Here is a 21604-nt window from a genome sequence, read left to right on the forward strand (position 1 = left end):
TGTGGTATCTGGAAGCTCAGCGTGCTTGCTGCAAAGTGCAGACACACACCAGTTTTAACTGAAGGTGGCGATGTTTTACTGGATTGATCTACTGTCCAGGACAAAGAACACCAAGTTACTGCTCTTCTGTGAGGGAGAAGAGGAGGCAGAGGAAGGTGGGCGAGGATTGGAAAGTCCTTACTCTTTACCCTCTACTCCCTGTCTCACTATTCTCCATCTCCAACTGGTGACTCCCCCAATGCCTGATTCTTTTATTTCTAAAGATGGAGCGAGGTATTTACATTAAAAATAGAGCTTCAGGCCCAAGGAAGGAAAAAGAAGGGGGTGTGTCTTCAGAGTGTAAGAAAGAGTATTCCCTACTGTTCCCTGGTGAAAAGTTAAATTGATTCTATTTTCCATGAGAAGCCAAGTGGTCAGTGTAACACGGTCTCATTTTGAGAGGAACAGAGTTTAAAGTCTGGAGGGGAGGAGAAATGGGAGCAAGGCCTAGAGTTGGCCTGAAGCCCCCTCTTCCTCTTGACAGCCCTCCTGGGGTCTGTTCACAAGAGCTCCCACCTGGACCCCAGTTTTTAGTTACAAGGCCTTGGAGAGAAAGAGCAGGTACAGTGGAACAAAAGCCGAGTGCAGACAGAAGCTTTCCCCAGGATGAATGAATGGCAGAGCTACTTTGTTCTGTCTTCTGGTACAGCTCTGTATGCACTTTACAAGCACTGCTATAAACAATGGGGGGAAAACCTTCTGTGTATTTTAAGAATTTCTCAAAATGATGTTTTTTAATTGGAATGTTCCTGAAATGTTCTCTGTTTAACATTTTAAAATTGCTAATACCATATATTTGCATAAAGCTTTCTATGATTGAGTACAACAAATCGTTTCTGTATGTGATTTCATTAGAGGTTTATGCAGCGACTCTTACAGGATGGATGAGCAGTTCTTACATGTTCTCACTTGAAATAAATGAGAACTCTGTAAGTTTTAAGAGTTATGTTGCAAATCACATAGCGTGCTGACTCTTCCACCAAAACTGAGGTTTCCTAACTCCAGCTTTCCTTTCATAAAGGGCATAACTGCCTTATTAAAACTACAATTATTCCTTAAACATGCAGCTCATATTTTCTTCTAAAGATTTTATTTATTTCAGAGAGCACGAGAGAGTGCGAATGTGCTTGTGTGCACCCAAGCATGAAGGGGGGGAGGAAGGGAGGGAGAAGCAGGAGCAGGGAGCCTGAGGTGGGGCTCAATCCCAAGATCCTTGGATCATGACCTGTGCCAAAGGCTTAACTGACTGAGCCACCCAGGCGCCCCCGTATTTTCTCTATTTGGGTCACATATAGGTAAGTGGAATTCCAGCAACCAGTGGCAAAATCTGGTTGTACTTATTTCAGATTCATGTGGATCAAAATCCCAATCTCTGCTCCCTGCCTAGGTTTTGGTAACCACTTACTAAGAAGCTTCTGGGTGGGAGCAAAGTTAAGAAAATAGTTTTTCTTAACAACTTTTCTTAGAAACAGTTGAGTGGAAGAATTTCCTTACTTTGTTTATCATTAGTGGCATTAGCCTAAATTTACAGTCATCTTATCGCTGATAAGATTTTTTTTTTTTTTTTTTTTTACCTCTTTCCATGAAGTTGGTTAGAGGGAGAAACGAGGAGTTGTCGGTACAGGGTGGAAGGGCACAGTGCCAGAGGAAAGGAACAGGTGAACCTCTTGAGATTCCGGGGTGGGAAAGGGGGTCAGAAGTCTTAGAAGAGGCCACAGTGGCCTATCAGCTGGAGGGGGCATATCCAAGTGAAATGGATGGGGGAAGGCTGCTTGACCCTGTTCACTGGGCCTGGGGGGAAGGGGTGCTGGTAGGAGGGGTCAGGTATGGGGTAGGGGTTGTGTAGTGTTGTTAAAATAGGGGTTCTAGCATGGCTTGCTGAGAGATTTCAGGCCTCTCCGACCCTGTCAAATGCAGATATAGCACAGACCACACATTCAAGATAATGCATATCAAGGCCTGAGCACAAAGGTTGGCACTTAACTATCATTTTTGAATACCAGTTATCATGTGAAATAGAAATGCCTAGAGTGCCAGGATATTTTGATTTTCTCTGAATAAGGGGGACCATACAGATTTTTAAGCAATAAGGGTCTCCCATCCAACTACTAAGCAGGCTGGACCCTGCTTAGCTTTTGGAGATCAAGATGAGGTCAGGTGCATTGAGGGTGGTGTGGCCCTGGACTAAGCAGCAGAGGGTGCTGATCAGAAGTGCTTGGAAGCTCTTGTTCCAAGAAGTGCTTGTTCTTTCAGCTGACAGTTCCTTCAACTGGTTGAATGTAGCAGTCCAGCATGTAAGCAAGAGATACAGGAATATAATAAAGCTTGTTCAGAAATGTCAAATTGATAGAATGCTAAAATACTCATATAGGGTCCATTCATTCAAAACACATTTGCACATGGTTCTGTGTATGTGGTTCTAGGGGTGCAGAGGTGAATGAAATAGGCATAATCCCTGTCCTAATGAGGGAACCAGACAGTAAAGCAAGTACACAGATGAATAAGAAATTACAAAATGAAAGGTTCTTTGAAGGGAACACATAGCATATTAGAGTAGAGAGCAGCTGAGAAGCCTCATGGTGGAGGTGACAGGCTACAACCAGGGGAAGGAGAAGTTGCCAACTATGTGAAAATCTGAGGGAAAATACAAGAGATGAGATAATTTTGTGCAGATCTGTGTAGAAGGAAGCATATTTTCAAATGCCTAAAGCAGGAAAGAATCTGGTAGGTTCTATAGCTCTTACATCCAGAGGAGAGTGAACCAGGGTGAAAGCTATCAAAGGTGATATTGGGGAAGGCTGCCAGGGGCCAAACCGATTTGGGGGTTTCCTGGTCACAACAAATAATTTTAACAGAAATAGGGTGTCCTGGGGGGATTTCACAGAGAAGTGAAATGATCAACTTCACATTTTAAAATATACAGTTCAGTCCACTCTGTGGGAAACAGAATGGGCAAGGGTTGGTGGTGAAGAAATGGGTGAGACGAGTTCATACTGTTAACCCAAATGACACATAAAAGTGGCTTGGCCTAGGTGGTGGCTGAGGAGATAGAAAGAAGGGGATAGATGGGCATATATTTTGAGCACAGATGACTCAGGATCTGGTGATAGGCTGGTGTGGAATGTGAGGGAGAGGAAGGATTCTGGCCGCAGTTACTGAGCGGGTGTATCCGTAAACTGAATCCCCAGTACTGAGGGAGCATCTGAGAAGGAAGTTGGGGAATGGCATTCAAAGGTTCCTCTTTAGATTCCATGAGGCATCCAACATAAGACATACCATTGGCAAGTAAGGGCATGGCTAGAAGCCCAGGCAAGCATGTTAAGTGACTTTTGAAGCCATCATAGTGGATGAGCCCCCAACCCAGAGAGACTTGGAGACTGAGAGGACAGAGGGTCCTACTGAATACAGAACCCACTTGTATATTTAAAGTTCAAGTAGAGAAGGAGGACTTGCAAAGAATAAGGAGATTTCAGAGTGTTGGGAGAAAAAGGAGGAGAGAAGTGGTATCACAAAGCCAAGAGAGGAGAATGTTTCCAGAAAGGAGAAGCCAATAGTCTCAAATAATTTGTAGGGGCCAACAAAGAGGCATGTATCCATGTCAACAGATGTGACAATGTGGAAGTCATGGCCTTCCCTAGGGAGGTAGAGGTCATATTGGAGATACTTCAAGTGAAGGACCAAGAGAAGGCTGGAGATGGGGGTTTCCCTAACTCTTTAAAGCAAGTTGGTTGTATTTGGAAGGGGGTGAGAGAAAGTGGGGAGAGAAAGGAACAGAGAACCAGAGTGGGAGCCACGAAAGGGGGGTACTGTTTATTTGCCTTTTTTTTAGAGAGAGAGAGAGAGAGAGAGAGAGAGAGAGAGAGAGAGAATGCCTGCAGGGGTAGGAGAAAAAGAATGATAAACAAGATCCTTGCCCAGTGTGGAGCCCTACGTGGGGTTCGATCTTACAATCCTGAGATCATGACCTGAGCTGAAATCAAGAGTCTGATCCTTAACTGACTAAGTCATCCAGGCACCCCCTGTTTGTTTGCTTTTTAAGACAGGAGGTGATCAGAAAAGTGTTTGTATGATGAGGGAAATGACCCTATAGAGAGAAAGATACTGATAGTTCAGATAAAAGAGGAGGCTGAAGGATTGAAGGATTAAGGTGTCACACCAAATGAAGAGAAGCAAATGATGAGCTGGCCCATACCTCAGGTATGGTACAGAACCCAAAGAAGGGAGGGTTTCTTTTGCCTCTTCATGCACTCACTTGCCCACCCATATCTCAGATATACACATGGCTTCAGTGCCAGGCACTGGGAATTCCCTAATAAACAAGAGAAAATGCATTTAGTCTTCTAGAGAAAACTGACATTAAACTAGCATCATATTGTTAATAATTTTTTGAAACACAGATATTTAAAAAGGAGGAAACTATAGGGAGCTAGGAAATCATAGAGTAAGTTGGGAGAGCAGTGCTAATATAATCTAGGCTCAAATTGTCCCAAAAGGGAGCCACTAGACACCTGTGGCTACTAAGCAGTTAAAATGTGGCCAGTGGTCCATGCTGAAATAACATTTTGATTTATTGGGTTAAATTAAAGATATTAAATTAATCTCATCTGTTTATAGTTTTAAAATGTGGTTATTGGAACAAATTTAAATTATGTAAGTGGCCTGCATTATATTTCTGTTGGAACATGGTGGTCTAGGAGTCGGGTAACGGGGCCCTCGAGAGGTGACCGGGAGGCGGAAGCAGGAAATGTAACATGAAAAACACACACGCTGGAAGAACTGAAGAAGGTTCTGTGATGTGCAGACAGAGTGGGGGGAGAAGGGGAGAAGGGCATGCGAGGATGCTTGCTGGATCAGGATATGATGACTCAGGACCCAAAGGCCACAGCAGGGATTTCCCATTGTGTCTGGAAAACCACCTCAAGGATCGACTGCTCAGTTTTGAGCATGGAGTGACACTCATCATGGACCCTGGATTAGCATCCATTACCAAGGCATCCTAACTCATTGCTCCTCAAACTTGAATATGCACACATCGCTTGGAAAGCTTGTTAAAAAATGCAGATTCTGATCAGGGGGTCTGAGAGCCTGCCTCTCCAACAAGTTCCCAGCTGATGTGGATGGTGATTGCACCCTAGAAGGATCTGGACTTTTGTAGATGCCTCTTTACTCTCTCCAAGGATCCTTCAACAATGAGATTCTAGAGTTGTTTCTATGACTTGAATTTCTTCTGTGACTTTTATTTGTTTAAGGAAGGAATTAGGGCAAAGGAGGTAGCCGGGACAGGGAAACCATTCTCTCTTATGACAGGAATGAACTTTGGAGGCCACGCAAGGTACAAGGCATTTGGCTTCTGTATCACTTTTTTCCTCATCCCTTGGTTTCATGTCTTTCCCTCCCCGCCCCCCCAAATGATGCTTATCCCTGCTTCCAAAGTTTCATCCTTTCTTCCTGCAGACACTCCTGAAGTTACTTCTACCAAGATCTCTGTATCAATTTTGAGGGTGCGAGACATGTTTCTCAGAGGCCATTAAAAATGAACTAAATCAGGGGAGAGGAGACTGGGTCTCCTCCCCCTAAGGTTCCTCTCCCTTTGATATTGTCTCATTTCTTTCCTATTTCCACAATACTTATAAAGTTTTAGAAAACCAGGGAGTTGTGGTGCTTGTAGCTCCGGCTAAGCCAAGACATGTTCAAATGAAGAGATGAAGAGCCAAGGGTGTGATGTATTTAAGTCCTGCTCCTTCTAGCACCTTTGTTACTCGCAACACGACCAGAGTATTCCTTTTAACTATACTATCATCTCCTCTGCTCCTATCTTGCCTCACACTGACTTCTGCCCTGTCTCTCAGAAACAGAAGCTACATGTTAATGGATTAAAGGCCAGAGATGGTCTCTCCCTCTGGACAGAGGGGACAGGTCTACCTTCACAGGTTAAGTCCTGGGCTTTATTTGACACAATAGCTACACACATGCAATAGCCGCAGAAAAGAGCAGCAAACTTTCCCTGCATGATGATTATAACTCTAACAAAAACTAGGTCTCAAGGAAAGAAATGCTAAAAAGAAATATAGTCACATTTTGACAACAGGATTAGCTGTAGTTTTTACTTTTCATTTTTTATAATGGATGGTTATCACCTTGGGAAGCATAATTTTGTTAAAGAGAAATAAAAATAAGTGTTTCACTTGATAGCATTCTCATCTAGATGCTTTGCTTGTATGTACATTTTCACTGTGGTGAGATAAACTGAGGGTTTTGTCAGAGGTGTTGGATTCTTTGCTGTGCTGGGTTGAAGTGTTTGTGTTTTTTAAGTGAGATCTTTGAAATGCGTTGCCCTGTTCTTTGGAGTCCATTTTGCAATAGGTCATGTGAGATGGAGTCATCAGCAGGCTTTACAATTTAAACCACCCTATCGACCTTCGCTTGCAAGCTTTTAGCATTAAACCTTAATAAAATGGAGAGTAGAGGGTTTACATATTTAGCATCATCTGCTATGTTACAGAAGGGTCAAGGGGATAAATTTCATGTCTATTTACTATTTTTGGTGTTGGCTGAACGCCTTAAAAATCTTAGAAAACCACATATTTTCAGAGGTTCAGAGTTTGTCACAAAATCTGCACTCAGAGGGGCTGAAAATATAGCAAATCTGCAAGGCTTTTAAGTCTACAACCAAAATGCCTTTTTTTTTTTTTTTTACCAGATAGGTATCAGATCTGAAGTTTAAAAAGAATGGCTCTCTTATACTCACTATCAGGCAAATTATAGTCCAGGTTATGTAGGTATGAAAATTCTTTCAGAATCTCTTCTCAACCCATCCCGGGGCCATTTATTACTGTCATATAACTGAGTTTTAAATCCTCATTGTGTCTTGTTCTTGGACCCAGAACTGCATTAATATTTATCTGCCTTCTTCCACGAGAAAATGATCCAATGAGCTTAGCAGATACATGTTTAGAGAGAATCACAAGACACTAAAGCACCATGAATCGAAACAAACATGTATTTGAATGTCCAATTAATAAAAGAAAACTCAAAGAAACTGAGTATGTCTGATTTGAATACCATATGTCGACATATTTTAGTCCTTGTTGGAGAAAACTGTAGGGCAGAGTTAACACCCACTGCCTTGTGCCATCCCCTTCTCCTACTCGAGAACAGTGTGGATTAAGCAGAGAAAATGTGCAAATGTTTCGCAAATAACTTCCTTTTAGAAGGGCAAGTTTTTCACACATGACTTCCTTGCTGCTAATCCTTGCTTCACCCTAGTAGCCACATGTGACTCCTCAGACGATAATTACTCAGTTGACTCAACTTCATAGGGCTCTGGAGTCAGCACAGCTGATTTTAGACTTGCCAGCCCCAGAACTTTGGGCAAACTATCCTCTAGGAGTCTTGGTTTCCTCATCAAGAAATTGGGCATAATAATGGTCCTCCCTCAGAGAATTATTCGGAGGACAAATAAACTGTTTATGGAGGACTTGGGATACTGAACACCTAGGAATCTCAAGAGCAGCTCCAAAGAGAGGCCAAGTCTGTTCTCAAAGGTCCTATTTCTAGCTCTTCACCTCCCTCTTCCCTTCTTGTGGTATCTGTAATATTTTCACACGTTTTTTTCGAAACTTTTTTGACAGAAATTTGAAGCTCGGTCATTGTGCAGTGTGATTCATAGAGGATAGTTGAAAATATTATTCCTGTCAAATATTATTCCTTTCAGAAATCTGAAAGTGCAGATTTCGATAAGAGTCAAAGCCTTCAGCTAAAGGAAAGCACCTCTAGGGCATGCTTGTGTGCACTGCACAGCTAGTGGAAGGTAGTGGGAGGCTGCCCCAGGAATCTGAGGACACTGTCATTTGCCTTTCTCAGACCCCATCATGGGGGTGACCCCGGGTCTAGGGAGAAAGAGGGGTGAACTCCGAGCCATATGTCTCACAGAGGGGCTTCCAAAGCCACCAACAGGCTCCTCTGGCATTCCTGCTCCTCTCAGAACACTTGAGAAACAGGCAGAGAGGACAGGCATGAGTGTTGTCTCTGGAGCAACCTTGGGAAGGCAGGACAGGTAGGTGGGGAGTCCTGGATGCTGACATGAGGGGCAGGCTCTCCTCAGACCACACGGGGAGCAACCTTGGGTTCAGTTCTGAGAGCTCCATGTTAAGAAGGATGCTGGTCATTTGTAGTCATCCACGAGAGAGCAAGGATGAGCAGGATAGACTTAAAACCATGGAGGGAAATGTCAACCTGGAGAAGATGAGACAAAGGTGACTGCCATCTTTAAATACTTAGTGGCACCTTGTCCAGGACAGGTTGCCCATCACTATGGATCCAAAGGAAGAACCACGGATGAGGGATGATAATTTGAAGAACACTGATTTCAGCTGAATGAAAAAATGAGTCATTACGGGGGGTAGCCTCCTGACACTGCGAACTCTCCTGTCACTGGAGCTGTGAAGTGCAGGCAGGATAATAAGGATCCCCTCTGAAGATCTGATGGACTTTAAGTGTTTTTTTTTTCCTTTTAAAAAACTTATTTATAATAATTATTTCCATTTGTAAGTAAACTTATAAGTGTTAAAAAATAAAACCAGCACAAAGAGTGCCTGTATATATCTTATCCTTTATTCATCAACACTTGACCCATTTGCTGTATTATTTGTACTCTCACATGCTCTCTCACGCTCTCTGACTAGATGATTTTTGGGTCCCTTCTTCTGTTGTGAGTTAATGATTTTGCACCCTGAGGCTCCAAGTAGTAAGATTTTAGACAAATTGAAATCTTGCCGGCAGTGCTTTTCACAGCATTTAGCATAAAACCCATGGCCGCATACATGACTGACAGGGCCATACAGACTCTGACCCTGACCTTCTCCCAGACATTACGTTCATTTTGATCACCCGATTGCAGATTGGTTGTTCTTTTTTTTCCTCATGCATGCTAAGCTCATTCCTGGCTCAGGGCCTTTGTACTTGCTACTTTCTCTGCCTTCAAAGATCTTTACTGGTTGTCACTGGCTGGGTCCTTCTAACATTTCCAGACATCTACAAGTGCCCTCCTCCAAATCCTCGAAGTTACTCTATCATATTGCTTTGAGTCACCTCTTATCACTGTGTGAAATGATCTGGTTTATTTATTTATTTGTTTGCCTTTTTTTGGTCACTGCCTAGAGCATAAACATCTTGAGAACAGGTGCCTTATCTATGTCTTATTTGTTACCTCGCCCTGAGTGCCTATGATGGGGGAATATTCAGTTATCTGCTGGAGGAATAAATAAAAGAACAAATGGGCCTGAGAACATCTGATCAAGGGCTTGTTAATGCAAGGATGGATGGTTGCATTTGACAACCTACACAAAATGGAAATTGCTTAACAAACTTGAGAAAGATAAAGAGCCTTTATCTGGTAGATTGTATTCTGACAGGAGGTTGGGCGGAAAGTTTTTCCAGAGGGTGCCCCATCCAAAAGAAGGTGTGGACTCTTCTCAGAGGTCAGTGTGCTTTCTGCTGCCATCTGTTTGAAAGATTACCATAAAAATGAAAATCTGCAAGCCCTCCTGGTGCAAGCTCCTCCCAGGTGGCTGACACAGGAAGACAAAAAGGGGGCAAAGGGTATTTCTACAGCTGGGTGCCCTTGGAATTAGTTGGTAATGGCTCAATTCTTTCACAAACTAGCTGTGAAAAATCTTCACTATGTTGAGATTTCTTTCAAAGGAGCTCACAGATCATCTCCAGTGATGCTATGGAGAGATGGATTTTTCTACATGTTCTTTTTTTAAGGATCACTCTTGCTCTATTAGTTTGACAGTCTTCAAACAAGGTGTACATGTGATTCCACTGGAGGTATACACGTGATTCCATTAAGAGGCCCTAGTCTTGCCCACATGCACCCATTTCCTGTCAGGTCTAATTATTGCCAATGACCTTGAGCACTGGGTCTTAGCTCTGGGTGAAGTTTAAAGGCTTCTAAACTTGAAACTGGCCTCCTCCTCAACCAGAGAAGAGATGTCCAACATCACCTATTGTGCAAGTGGTGAGGAGTCACGACCTGGAGAAAAGGGGATGAACCAGCCTCAGGAAAAATTATTTTTAACAGCTTTCATTAATTCACTTACCTTGGTTAGCAAGAACTGCTACTGAACCGAGAAAAGAAATTCACTACTTCATCAATGAGGGAAAATGCTGATTTTTTTTAGTTTTAAAAGGATAATATCCGAAAATTAAATGAATGCTGTTCAATCAAGCTGTCTGAAGAGAAGTATATGTATATGTAGTGGACAAGAGAACCCACTCCAGAGGCAGACTTGCTGTGGGGGGAATCCCAGCTCTGCAACTTAATTGCTGTGTGACTCTAGTCAAGATATTTAACTTCTCTGCTCTCTGCCTCAGTTTCCCTACCTATAATATAAACATCATAAGTACCCAGCTCATGGGGATTTTAGGATTAACTAAGTTAATGTGAGTAAAGGGATTATAATAGGACCTCACACACTGAGCACTGTACACGTGATTGCTAGGATTTCTTCTCTTTACTCCCAGCTCTAATTAAAGAAGAAAATCCTGTATATCTACAAAGTAACTTCAGACATGTCACCTAATTTTGATCCTAACAGTTGGCAAGAAGCAAAAACTTCTTGCTTTTTTAAAAGATTATTTATTTATTTATTCATGAGAGACACAGAGGGAGAGGCAGACTCCATGCAGGGAGCCGGATGTGGGACTCAATCCCAGGACCCTGGGATCATGACCTGAGCCAAAGACAGATGCTCAACCACTCATCCATCCAGGTGCCCCCCTTCCCCACCTTTTTTCAAAGATTTTTTTTCTTCTTTATTTTGTAGCTGATCAGTCTCAGGCTCTAGGCTTATAGCTGATAAATAACTGAACCCTAACATGAACCCAAGTCACGGCCCTGGTGCACCAGTCAGCAATCCAGCCTGGAACCTGAGGATGCCTTGTAAGGAGGCATATCCCTAAAACCTTGTGGCCAAAGCCTCTATTAAATCTGACAGAAACCTGAGTGTGTTTGAAATTTAAAAAAACAAAACAAAAAAAAACCTCCCAAAACTAAAGGTAAATGAGAACTTTTATGGGAACTTAGAACTATCCTCTGTGTTTCTGACCCAAACATTGAAACATTACTTTTACTCAAAACAACAACAACAACAAAAACACAGAGATATTAAACCTTGAAAGACTGTTTGCTCCATCTCATCTGAGCAAAATGTCAAAGTAAATGAGATTTCCAGGAGACAAGTAAATTAGTTTTGTGCAAGTCCTTTCAGTGAGAAAGCTACTAGAATACTCTAGTAGCTGTCCAGGTAAGGGCCATCTGTTTTTTCTGAAACATGATACATGCAATCTCAGGATTATCTTGGGCCTTCCAGAGCCTATGGTTCTCAGGATTCAAGCTACTATCAGAGGAGCTCCAGCTTTGGCACAATTAATGGTGATGCCTTACAGCAATTACTTTGAAAAACAATAAACATCCTTTCATAGTTCAATGCCACGGTATCGTCCCCATCGACATCCTTTTTAATTTTCATTTTTGCCCATCACAGAGAGAAAAGGAGAGAGGCTTAATTTGATTTACAGAGGGGAAAACAACCCTGAATGTCCTTTTTTTCTTTCCCTAGGGGTGGGGGCGTGTGCAAGGAGAAAGGTCAACCAGCTGGTTTTCATCTATATGCCATAATTCTCTGTTTAGTTTACACTATTAAACTCCAAAGCTTCGCTTTAATCTTAACTGTTACAGTATGCCTTCTTGCAGATCCTATCATGTCGCATCCCTGATAGGGTTTCAGACTCTGGCGAAGCACCATCCCAAGCTGGTCCTTGCCATATGGGTAGTGAACGCATCCAACATTTTTTCATTGGCGCCTGCATCATTATGTTTTGTCACCAATGGTTTCTCGGGTTTTTAGTAAATTGCTGCGTCTACTGTGGTTTGGAGCTGTTGAAATGACGGGCTACATTTATTTGTATACAGCCGAGTCCTTACTAGAGCCTCCCTGTCCCGTTAGCCTTTGGAGGATGACCTAACATCTGTTTGCAGAGGGTGTGTGTGTGTGTGTGTGTGTGTGTGTGTGTGTGTGTGTAGGGGCACGAAAGGAGAAGCCTCACAAGGCAGGAGGCAGGAGCAGGCAGGGTGAGGGGAAACAGCTTCCTGGAGCCCTCCAGGCTCTGAGAGTCAGGAGCAGGAGAGGGACGAGGTGAGAGACTCACCTGATCTGTCTTCACTTTGTGAATCACATCTTCGGCACAGTTCGGGGATGGTCTTCAGTGATGTGACTGAGTACTGGATGGGCAGCCAGAGCAGAAAGGGAAGAAAGCAAGAGTTTAAAATAAGAGTATGACAATCATTCAAATTGGCCAGAAAAAGCACAACATGGGAAGTGATACTTGAGTACAACATGCGTGTATCCAGAAAGTCCGTCTGATTTTATCCCAGATGGGCTGCTTGGTGACTCAGGGGCATCCCAAGCTCTGCCTAGAAGCATCTAAGCAGATATGCATTAAAAGGGGCTATATGGTCCTGCTTTTCACATGGAAGGTAGGAGCCGAGCAGGCATTCTATCTCCTGTTACTTTTGCTACTTATTTGTAGAGGATGGAAGAATTTTGTGGCCTCGGGGATTTCCAGAAGGTGTCTATAATCTTTGCATTTTGAGTCCAGGTGTTAAGAGCCAAGGGGAAAGGCCTTAGCTTCCTGCAGCACCCAGGGCTGCCAGGAGCCTTACCTGTGGCCATGCTGGGTGGACCGTACCAACATCTCTCACGTTGCCACTTGTCAGAGATTTTACTCTGTGGCATCTGTGTGCTCCATGGGAAATAACGGGGGTGGAGGGGGGAACGTTATAAAAAGCAAGAGGAGCGTGGTTCTGTGTCTGAAAGCTCATCTGTTTCATGTACAGAGTAGTCTGAACCGAAATCACCTCCCAGCACCAACCCAGTAGCGACTCAGGGGCCAGCTCCCAGGATAACAAATTACAACACAAGGGGGGGGCATAAAACCAGAAGAGCGAAAACAAATGTGAAATCAATAGGTATGATGTATGGGGACTATGTTTGATGCCACTCAATCTTCCTTTTAGAAAAGGATGTTTTAGAACAAAAATAGATGGGATGAACTATTTCTTTAATCAAACAGACCATCTTTGATCATACATTAATTCATAAAATATAGCTCCCTAAAATTATTTTGCTCTGTACCATTAGGAACAAGGTTCTTATGGAAATGAAAATATACTATGAATGACCTCACTGCTGCAAAATTTGGGAGGATTGAGAAGAAACCTTTAATCTGAAAGAAAAATGATCATGGGAAACTCATTAGGATTATTCTAGCATTACAAGTGAGGAATGTGTAATTGGCGAACATTTGTCAATAAGAAGGTACTTTAGTTAGCTTGATGTTGATAGATGAAGCGAAGTGTCTACATCGAGACCCCCCCCCCCCCCGCGCCACTCCCCAGTGCTTTTCACATGATGTCAGGACAGCAAGACAGAGGGAGGGGCAATTGTAGCTACTGTCAGTTTGCCAATTGCGTGTCACAAACAAATTAAGTTTCCAGTTCTTCCAAGTGAAAAATGAAATCTCAAATAACTAATTAGAGAAATTACTCTTACCTGTCTGATGCAATAACATCCTGTTTATGGTGGCCATTCCTTAGAGGCCACAGGTGCTTTAGTCAATCCCCTCACATACTCAGAAGGAGGGAGGACTGGCTCTTAAACCAAAAATGAACTTTAAGCATTCTTCCCCTTTAACAGTACGTTCTTTGGGGGATGGGGGTAACACAGGTACAGAAGGCATTTTTCTTGTTACTAATAAGGTACCTTATGTTCTTCGCCAAGTACAAGGTCTCTAAGGAATCTGGTAGCTTCTTGAGACCAGCTGGTACAGGTTAAATAATTACACAGTTTATAATTCAATTAAAATTGGGGCTTTTGTTTCAGCTGCCATGTGCCCAAGGAAAGCACCCTTTGGCAGAGTCTCACCCTGTTTTATTCTGTTTTTCCTCTAAGACAACATTTTAGAAATGGGGAATTTAAGATGGATTGTGTTTAAATATAGTTAATGATAAATTCAATAAGGTTGCTCACTTGGCTTAATGATATACATTTGATTGAACTGGGTGTGCTGCTTTCTGTATTTTTAGCCACATGCATTCTAACTGCTACCTCTCACCCCAAAGTCAGGCATGTCAGGATCTCTGAATTATTAGCTGTATCTTCAGCTCTTCCTATGTGATCTCAAAGGTCTGAAGAGTGCAGTAACTCTTAATGTAATAGGGTTTAAATTTGCCTGGTTGGGGTGGGTACTGAACTACAGGCAGAGGACTAGCCTCGCTGAGGCCCACCCACTGCCTCAGCCTACATCCCACGCGGCAGCTTTGCGTGTCCACCTCTGGCATACAGAAAGTCACATCTGTGAAGGCATACATCTTAAGCCTTTGGGAATAATGACCTTGAAGAAAAAGTCATATGCTGCTCCTGGTAATGAAAATCGCAAGTACAGCAATCTCAGAAAAGGATGACGTGTTGGCCAGAAAATCAGAGTTTTGGATAACTGTAAGGGTATGTGGAATGGCCAATTCAGCAAAGGCTCCAACCTACACTGTGAACAAATCCACCATCCTTTATAAAGACACAAGGAAAACATTAGTTTGTGTATTTGTTTCAGTAAGCACCAATACTGCTCTTTAGATAGAAGATAGAGCTTAAGAGAATGTTGTACAGTTAGGTCATGATGGGAAGAGGAGCAGAGGAAACACAATTTGCAACACTAATATGCAAAAGCATTTTCATAGGTGCACATTCTTGAATAAGCAAATGACCCAGGAAGTCTCCCTTGCACGAGCTCATTGTACTACCATTGGGGAGCTGAAAGGGAGGGCTTCCCAGGCCCTCATCTGAGTGCAAAGGACAGATGGCCTTTTATAAGGAGCTGTCTGATTGCCAACCCACCTCATTCCCCGGACAATGGCCAACTCCCTGAGCAACAACCACTGTCATTCTGGCCCTATCAGAACCAAAGCCCAATGTATTTCCCTGTCTCTTGCCCCTACTCCCTGCCTTTGTATTCTGTTCCCCTGATACCTATTATCCTTGATGATAAGAGAGAGGGGGCTTGCAGATGGCTGAAAAGCACTACATTTCCTAGCTCTATGTTGCTTAATTTATTCTTTTTTTTTTTTTTTCAAAGAAAACCTTGCAGAGGTTATTCCCATAGAACTAGGCTTTGTGAACTGAACTTCATTTCCACTCCTCTATCATGTCCTAAGAAAAGCCACGAGTTGACCAGCTGTCTCTGCTTCTTCAATGTCTGGGTGCATTCAAAGTTTACTGCCACCTTCTGTACCTCTCTACTCTAGGGTCCTCTTTGCCTGCAAAGCCTTCCTCTGGCCAGGGAAAAGCCAGCATTCTGCAAGGCCAGCTTGCACTCTGCTTTCTGCATGAAACCCTGGCTAACTGCTTCAGCCCTAAAAGACTCTTCCTTGCCCTTGGTAAAATACTGCCTTGCTTTGTGGGCCGTTGTTTCCTAGGTGTCATGTTGGCTCCCAAAAGTGCTGGAGAGAAAGGATGGTGACTTGGACTTGCATGTGAGCATGGCACACAGGGTCTTATTAACTACTTGACTGAAATATCAAGACAAGCACATGTCTGATTAATCCCTGGGCATATTATAGATGTTAAAAGTAGCTTTTTCAAATTTAGGTATTTCCTCCATGCTTCCATACTTGCACTAGAATTAATTAGCTTTCTAAAATGCAAATTTGACTAAGCTGCTTCTCTGTTTCATATCCTTCAGGGGCTCTGCATGGGCTACAGGGCAAAGCCTTAGCATGGCATGTGAAACCCTCCATGAGCTCAGGCTTCTCTCTTAGCACCGTCCACTTCTCTGGTGATTACGGCAAAGTGAAATTTCTTATGGATCTCTGATCTATTGTTCTACCTGTCTATACCTTTATGCATGATATTCTATCTACTTGGAATGCCATTCCACCAATCTCACTAGGCAAACCCTTTTTAATTCTTCAAGCTTTGTCTGGGAGTCACTTTTACAAAATTTTCTCCCACCCTCCCAGATGGAAGTAATTCCAGCTTTCAAAGTGTGGTGTCTGGACCAGTGGCATCAACCCTATCTAGGAACTTGTTAGAAATTCACATTCTTGAGCCCCATCCTAGGAACTCTGATGGCAGAGCCCAGCAATCTTTATTTTCACAAGTCAACCAGATGATCCTGATGCATGCTAACATTCAAGAACAATGGCTTTATATGTATATTTTAGGTACATGTCCATTACAGATTCTATCACATGATATTTCACCTATATGTTCCCATCATTGCTTTCTCTGCTTCCTGAGGATATGGACAATATTTTATTTACCAAAGATACTGGGCACTTACTGAACTGAATAAAATGAATTCCCCTATGTAACCACAATTTTAGTGGCAATAATAAAAAGAATAGTAGCAGTTAATATTTATATGGCACTCACCTTCCTAGAAAGACCCATTATTACCAGCCTAGGAATGCAATCGTGGTATAGTTACAAGAAAAATAATTCTAATAGATTAATAGGATGGGTAGTGGCTGATGTCTCAGCCTTCTGCATGAAGGACAATGGAATTGGAACCAGAAGACCTAGTTTTAAGCTCCAGTTCTGATATTTATTAACTGGGGCTCTGGACAAATAAATCATTTCATATCACTGGGGTTCACTTTCTTAACCTGTAGAACACATGTAATCATGTGAGATAATGCCAAAGCCAAGTCAAGTCAGTTTGCAAGCACTAAAATGATGCTGAATGTTTTTATCTTTTTCTCCAACCTGTTTTCCATGTGTGTATATGGCCCTTCTTCCCTCACCATCTTCATTCCCCTCCTGATTTTAAGCTCAGCAGATCAAGATATGGCAACTAAAGAGACCCAAAGAGGGAGATGAGCTGGGATTGGAAAGGAGGAGAGCCCAGCTTGTCCCAGTAAGTTATTTGGCTTCTCTTTGGTCTTTCCTCCTCCAAAAGAGTCCACAGCCAAGGGCTGACACTGAAGCTTAGCTTCGCAAACTAGAGAGTCAAGATGACGCAAGACGATCCTACACATCCCAGCCTGCGCCAGTCACTTTTGTCACTCTGCCATGCAAAATAGCTTGAACATGCATGGGATTCATAATAACCATGCATTATTTCTACACTGAGCCATGAGGATCTCTGACCACCCTAGATATTGTTCAGGACTAAAAGGCTTTGGCCCTTACTCCAGAAAGCTGGAGCCAGTTGGGTGAACAAGCAGACATGACTCAAATGGTAATGAGCCACAGAGAATAAAAGAATGAAAATCCCCAGCACCTTTTGAAGTTAGAGACTTTAAACAACTAAGGTCTCATTACGTTTCCAAAAGAAACAATTAAGCCAGTCGTACAAACAACCATCCTGAAATTCACGATTTCCTCACAAAGCTTTCCAAAATTTAGGCAGGCATCTCAATAGGCACACAACGAAACAGCAACCATGTGTAGACACAACGCTGGCGGTGAAAGCAGACACACCCTGAAGTGCGATTTTCAGAGGCGTAGTATTTTTCTGCACTTTAGGCCTTCTTTCTGGTGGCCTGCCTTTCCAGTTCAGGAAGGCATGTCCTGACTTGACGCTCTCCCCACAGATGATGGCAACCATGTGGCACTAACAGTCCACCGCTTCCCCACTAGCCCTCCACTTGTGCTCAGGCCTCTTCCTCTCCCATGCCTTCAGAGCTCGGGCTTTGCCATCATCCCTCTTCTCTCCTTCTCCTCAGCCAGCGTCTTTGGCTCTTTCCCCTAATCCTATAAAAACAAAAAAGTACCCCTGCCGCCTCAAGACACACTGCCTCCCCAGTTGATCACGGGCTTTCTTGCTCTTGTGTTCACTGCCATCTTTTCTGAAAGAATTGCTGTGGTTATTTTCTCCCCTTCTTTGTCTCTTACATTTACCCCTCTAGCCACCGTGACATGGCTTCCACTCTACCACCCCAAAGGCCCCACTCTTATTATGGCCACCAATGGGTCTTCACTGGAAAATCTATCCCTCTCTTTATAATGGCCTATTTCCCACAATTGGCCACTTGCTTCCTTAAATTCTTTAGATCCCTCTCTCCCTTCAAAGCTCCCTTAATATTCCTCCTCTATTTCTGAAAACTGTTTTCCTGTCTCTTTTGTAGAAGCCTCTTTTTCTCCATACCATGTGGAACAAACTTCTGCACAGTTCTGTGTCCTTGGAATATTCTTTCCACATTTCCATATTTCACAGTGACCATCCTGATGCCCACAGTTTTAGCCTCCATTTCTACACAATGCAGGTACTGGTGAGCTACATTTTCATATAATTCATCCCAGACTGTTTTATTTATTTATTTGTTTGTTTATTTATTTATTCATTTATTTATTCAGACTGCTTTAAATACATTTCTTTCTACATTTAGGCTTTGTCAGAGAAGAATAGAAATAATCCTATTTTCAAATGCATTTTTGTTCTGGTTCCTTGTTTTTATTCCATCAAGAGAGGTTTTATTTAAATTAATAATCAAATTCTTTTATGCTTAGATTTTTTTACAGTTAGTATTTGGGAAGACTCAGTAGCTGTTTTGACCATTTTCAGAGTATACCACGTATAGCATTATAGTTCTAACATGCAGTCAGGCAAAAGATGAAGGTCCACACTGGCAAAGGTGGTGAGATAGCATAATACTGAATGATCCCCTTCTGCTAGGAGAAGTGATCATGGATGAGAAGAGAGCTGGATGAACAGAGCCAACCAGAGGTGACCAAAGGGCCCAGCAGAAGTCATTTCAACAGAAGTTACCCACATGGTTTATAGAGCCAAACCGCCCACATTATATCCTAGCTTCACCATTTTCCCACTAATTAATAGTAATTACTTAGCCTCTATCAGTTTCTTCATCTGTAAAACAGGATAATAATGCTACTTCTATCAGAGCATGGCTGTGAAGATTATGAGCTATCATGTAAAACACAAGTAATTGTGTCTGATGCACAGTAAGCGTTCAATAAATGCTAGCTATTACTATTATTTACATTAACAAGTATAAAAAATGAGCATTTAGAAGGTAAGGCAAAGAAATGGCAACTACTGAGGCAAACGTTAAAAATTACAAAAGAAAGATTAAAAGAAATCTAACTGGAAGCAGGACATAGGGCTGGCTATAATCCTCGTTATGATTCAGTGATGGTCTAGTTTTAATTGTGAGCCAATAATCAATCACCAGAGGAATATAAAGACTGTCAAGAATGGAGCTTGAAATTGTAATTAAATCTGACCTTCTATGAAGTTAACCTGACATTTCATAATAGGCTCAATTGTTATGATAGGGTCCTGTAAACTCTGAGAACATAGATCAAGCCTGTGTCATTCATCCACACCTAGAACTGCTCCTGGCACACTGTAAACGTTTAATGCACGTTGTTGAGTGGATCAGCATAAAATCTAGCCATACATAAGAGGTAAATAGTCTGTGTAAATTAACTGTACTGTGAATCTAATACATGCTCTCACTAGTAGGAAAGATAAGATCTTTGAGGGCTATCTGCAGAGTAAGGGAAGAGCAAAAAAAAAAAAAATCTGGCAATTGCCAATTGCTCATTCTTGGAAATCACTCTATAAGGCTGCTTTCCACCTTCTCAGGAAGAGGTATCACGTCCAAGATGTGGAGTCTGGGGGCCCAGGTTCCGGTCTTGGGCTCTTATACTACCTATGGGACATGAGCATGTAATTCATCTTGTCTGGATTAGATTATTCTTAATTCCTTTGCTGGCAGGTGTTAGGATACAAGAGAACATAGATGACATGTGATAGCAGAACAAGGCAGGAGGCTTTTGATAATAGAGGCAGCAAAAGGGAGGAGTGAAAGGTAATCTAGACTTGAACACAGGACATTTGCAAAAAGAACATGTGGACCCCCAATAAAACTAGATTGTACCAAGAAGCCCTAAGAAAAGTTTTAGTGTGGATAAGAGCAAGTGAGTGCCAAGACGGGCAGGGCTGAGGGACAGGATGGTAAAAAGGGGGCCAAGGCCGCGTGAGAGCATCTTGGTCACCTTCTAGGAAGCACAGAAGCAATCATGATAGGATCTAACTCAGGTAGACTTCTTGCTAGAGAAGAGAGACAAGCCAGGTTCTTTCTACCTTAATTAACTGCACATTCTTTCTTGCTCTGAAAGGGCAAAAGCTGTGTTCTTGACCCACTCAACTCTCTCCCTGAGTCTACTTGATAAGCTCCCCATGCCCTTTCTTGGGGCCTCCTGCTGCTACGAAATTACTTTGTGGAAATGGAATGAAATATTGGGAAGCATCAGTATTTTACATTGAGTAAAAAGTGGTGCACACAAACCAGAGGGTGGCAGGTATTTTAGTGCAAGGATGGAAAAATGTGAAAACCCACTGAAAGGAGAGTTGTTTGCCATAGGAGTTACTTTCCCAGACACCTGGGTGGCTCAATGGTTGAGCATCTGTCTTCAGCTCAAAGCATGATCCTAGGGTGCTGGGATTGAGTCCCACTTCAGGCTCCACACAGGGAACCTGCTTCTCCCTCTGCCTATGTCTCTGCCTCTCTCTGTGTCTCTCATGAATAAATAAATAAAATCTTAAAAAAAAAGAAGTTATTTCCCTCTCAGACAATGGTTCAGTCTCTTTAGGGAGATGAATCCACATAATTCTGTGCTATTACTCCGGGTTGGCTTAAAGGGGATGGTGAAGAGCAAGGACACTTGTTTGTCTGGATCTCATGTGACTTGCACAAAAAAAAAAAAAAAAAAGGCTGTCACAAAATGTCATCTTTCACCAAAGTTGGAGTCCTGGTGGTGAGGAAAAGTGGCAAAAAAAAAAATTCCTCAATAGAGGAAGAGAATATATCCTCACTTGTGTGTGTATTTTAATGTGTATGTGCATATGCACATATAAGTATGTGTAGAGCTATGTGTGTATACATGTGTGTATTATATAAATGTGTGTATTTATATACATACATATATAAAATTTCATATTTTCTCCATAAGATTCAGGGCAACAGGTAGCTCATTATTACCATTTACAGATGGGAGAGCCCAAGTGCAATAAAATTAAGAGAACTGCCTGTGTTTTCTTTAGCTTGTTTTATATTTTATTTATAGCATATACCAATGCCATTATTTTTGAACTGCAATTTGCAATCACATCGGTACCAAATGTGGAAAACTGATGGCATCTTGCGGACTGGTCCAGAGTCCCTTTCTCGCTCAGAAAGGGGAAGGAAAAGTGGTCATACAGTTTTGTATTTTTTGTTTTTAGGATTTTATTTATTTATTTATTTATTTATTTATTTATTTATTTATTTATTTATTTATTTATTTATTTATGAGAGACAGAGAAAAAGGCAGAGACACAGGAAGAGGGAGAAGCAGGCATCCGGGGGGAGCCCGATGTGGGACTTGATCCCAGGACCCCGGGATCATGCTCTGAGCCAAAGGCAGACACTCAACCACTGAGTCACCCAGGTGTCCCTGGCCTTTCTTAGTCACCATGACTACAAAGAACCCTGTGG

General features: G+C 42.3%; 2 protein-coding genes across 7 annotated transcripts in view; both read right to left on the minus strand.

Moving 5' to 3' along the window:
• The window catches only part of LOC129494628 (uncharacterized), a gene marked incomplete at its 5' end in the record, with an annotated part of 613327 nt that overhangs the window by 205003 nt on the left and 386720 nt on the right, over positions 1-21604 (minus strand).
• The window catches only part of SNCAIP (synuclein alpha interacting protein), a 148654-nt gene that overhangs the window by 49071 nt on the left and 77979 nt on the right, over positions 1-21604 (minus strand). For 5 of the 6 annotated variants that reach the window (XM_055302158.1, XM_055302160.1, XM_055302157.1 and 2 more), the window contains exon 3: positions 12253-12325. In XM_055302158.1, the coding sequence (XP_055158133.1) occupies positions 12253-12325 (73 nt within the window). Of the gene's footprint in view, positions 1-12252; positions 12326-21604 lie in introns of those variants that run through there. The other variant, XM_055302163.1, reaches the window with a different exon arrangement.

The sequence above is a fragment of the Nyctereutes procyonoides genome, unplaced genomic scaffold, assembly GCF_905146905.1.
Source record: "Nyctereutes procyonoides isolate TBG_1078 unplaced genomic scaffold, NYPRO_anot_genome, whole genome shotgun sequence".
NCBI lineage: Eukaryota > Metazoa > Chordata > Mammalia > Carnivora > Canidae > Nyctereutes > Nyctereutes procyonoides.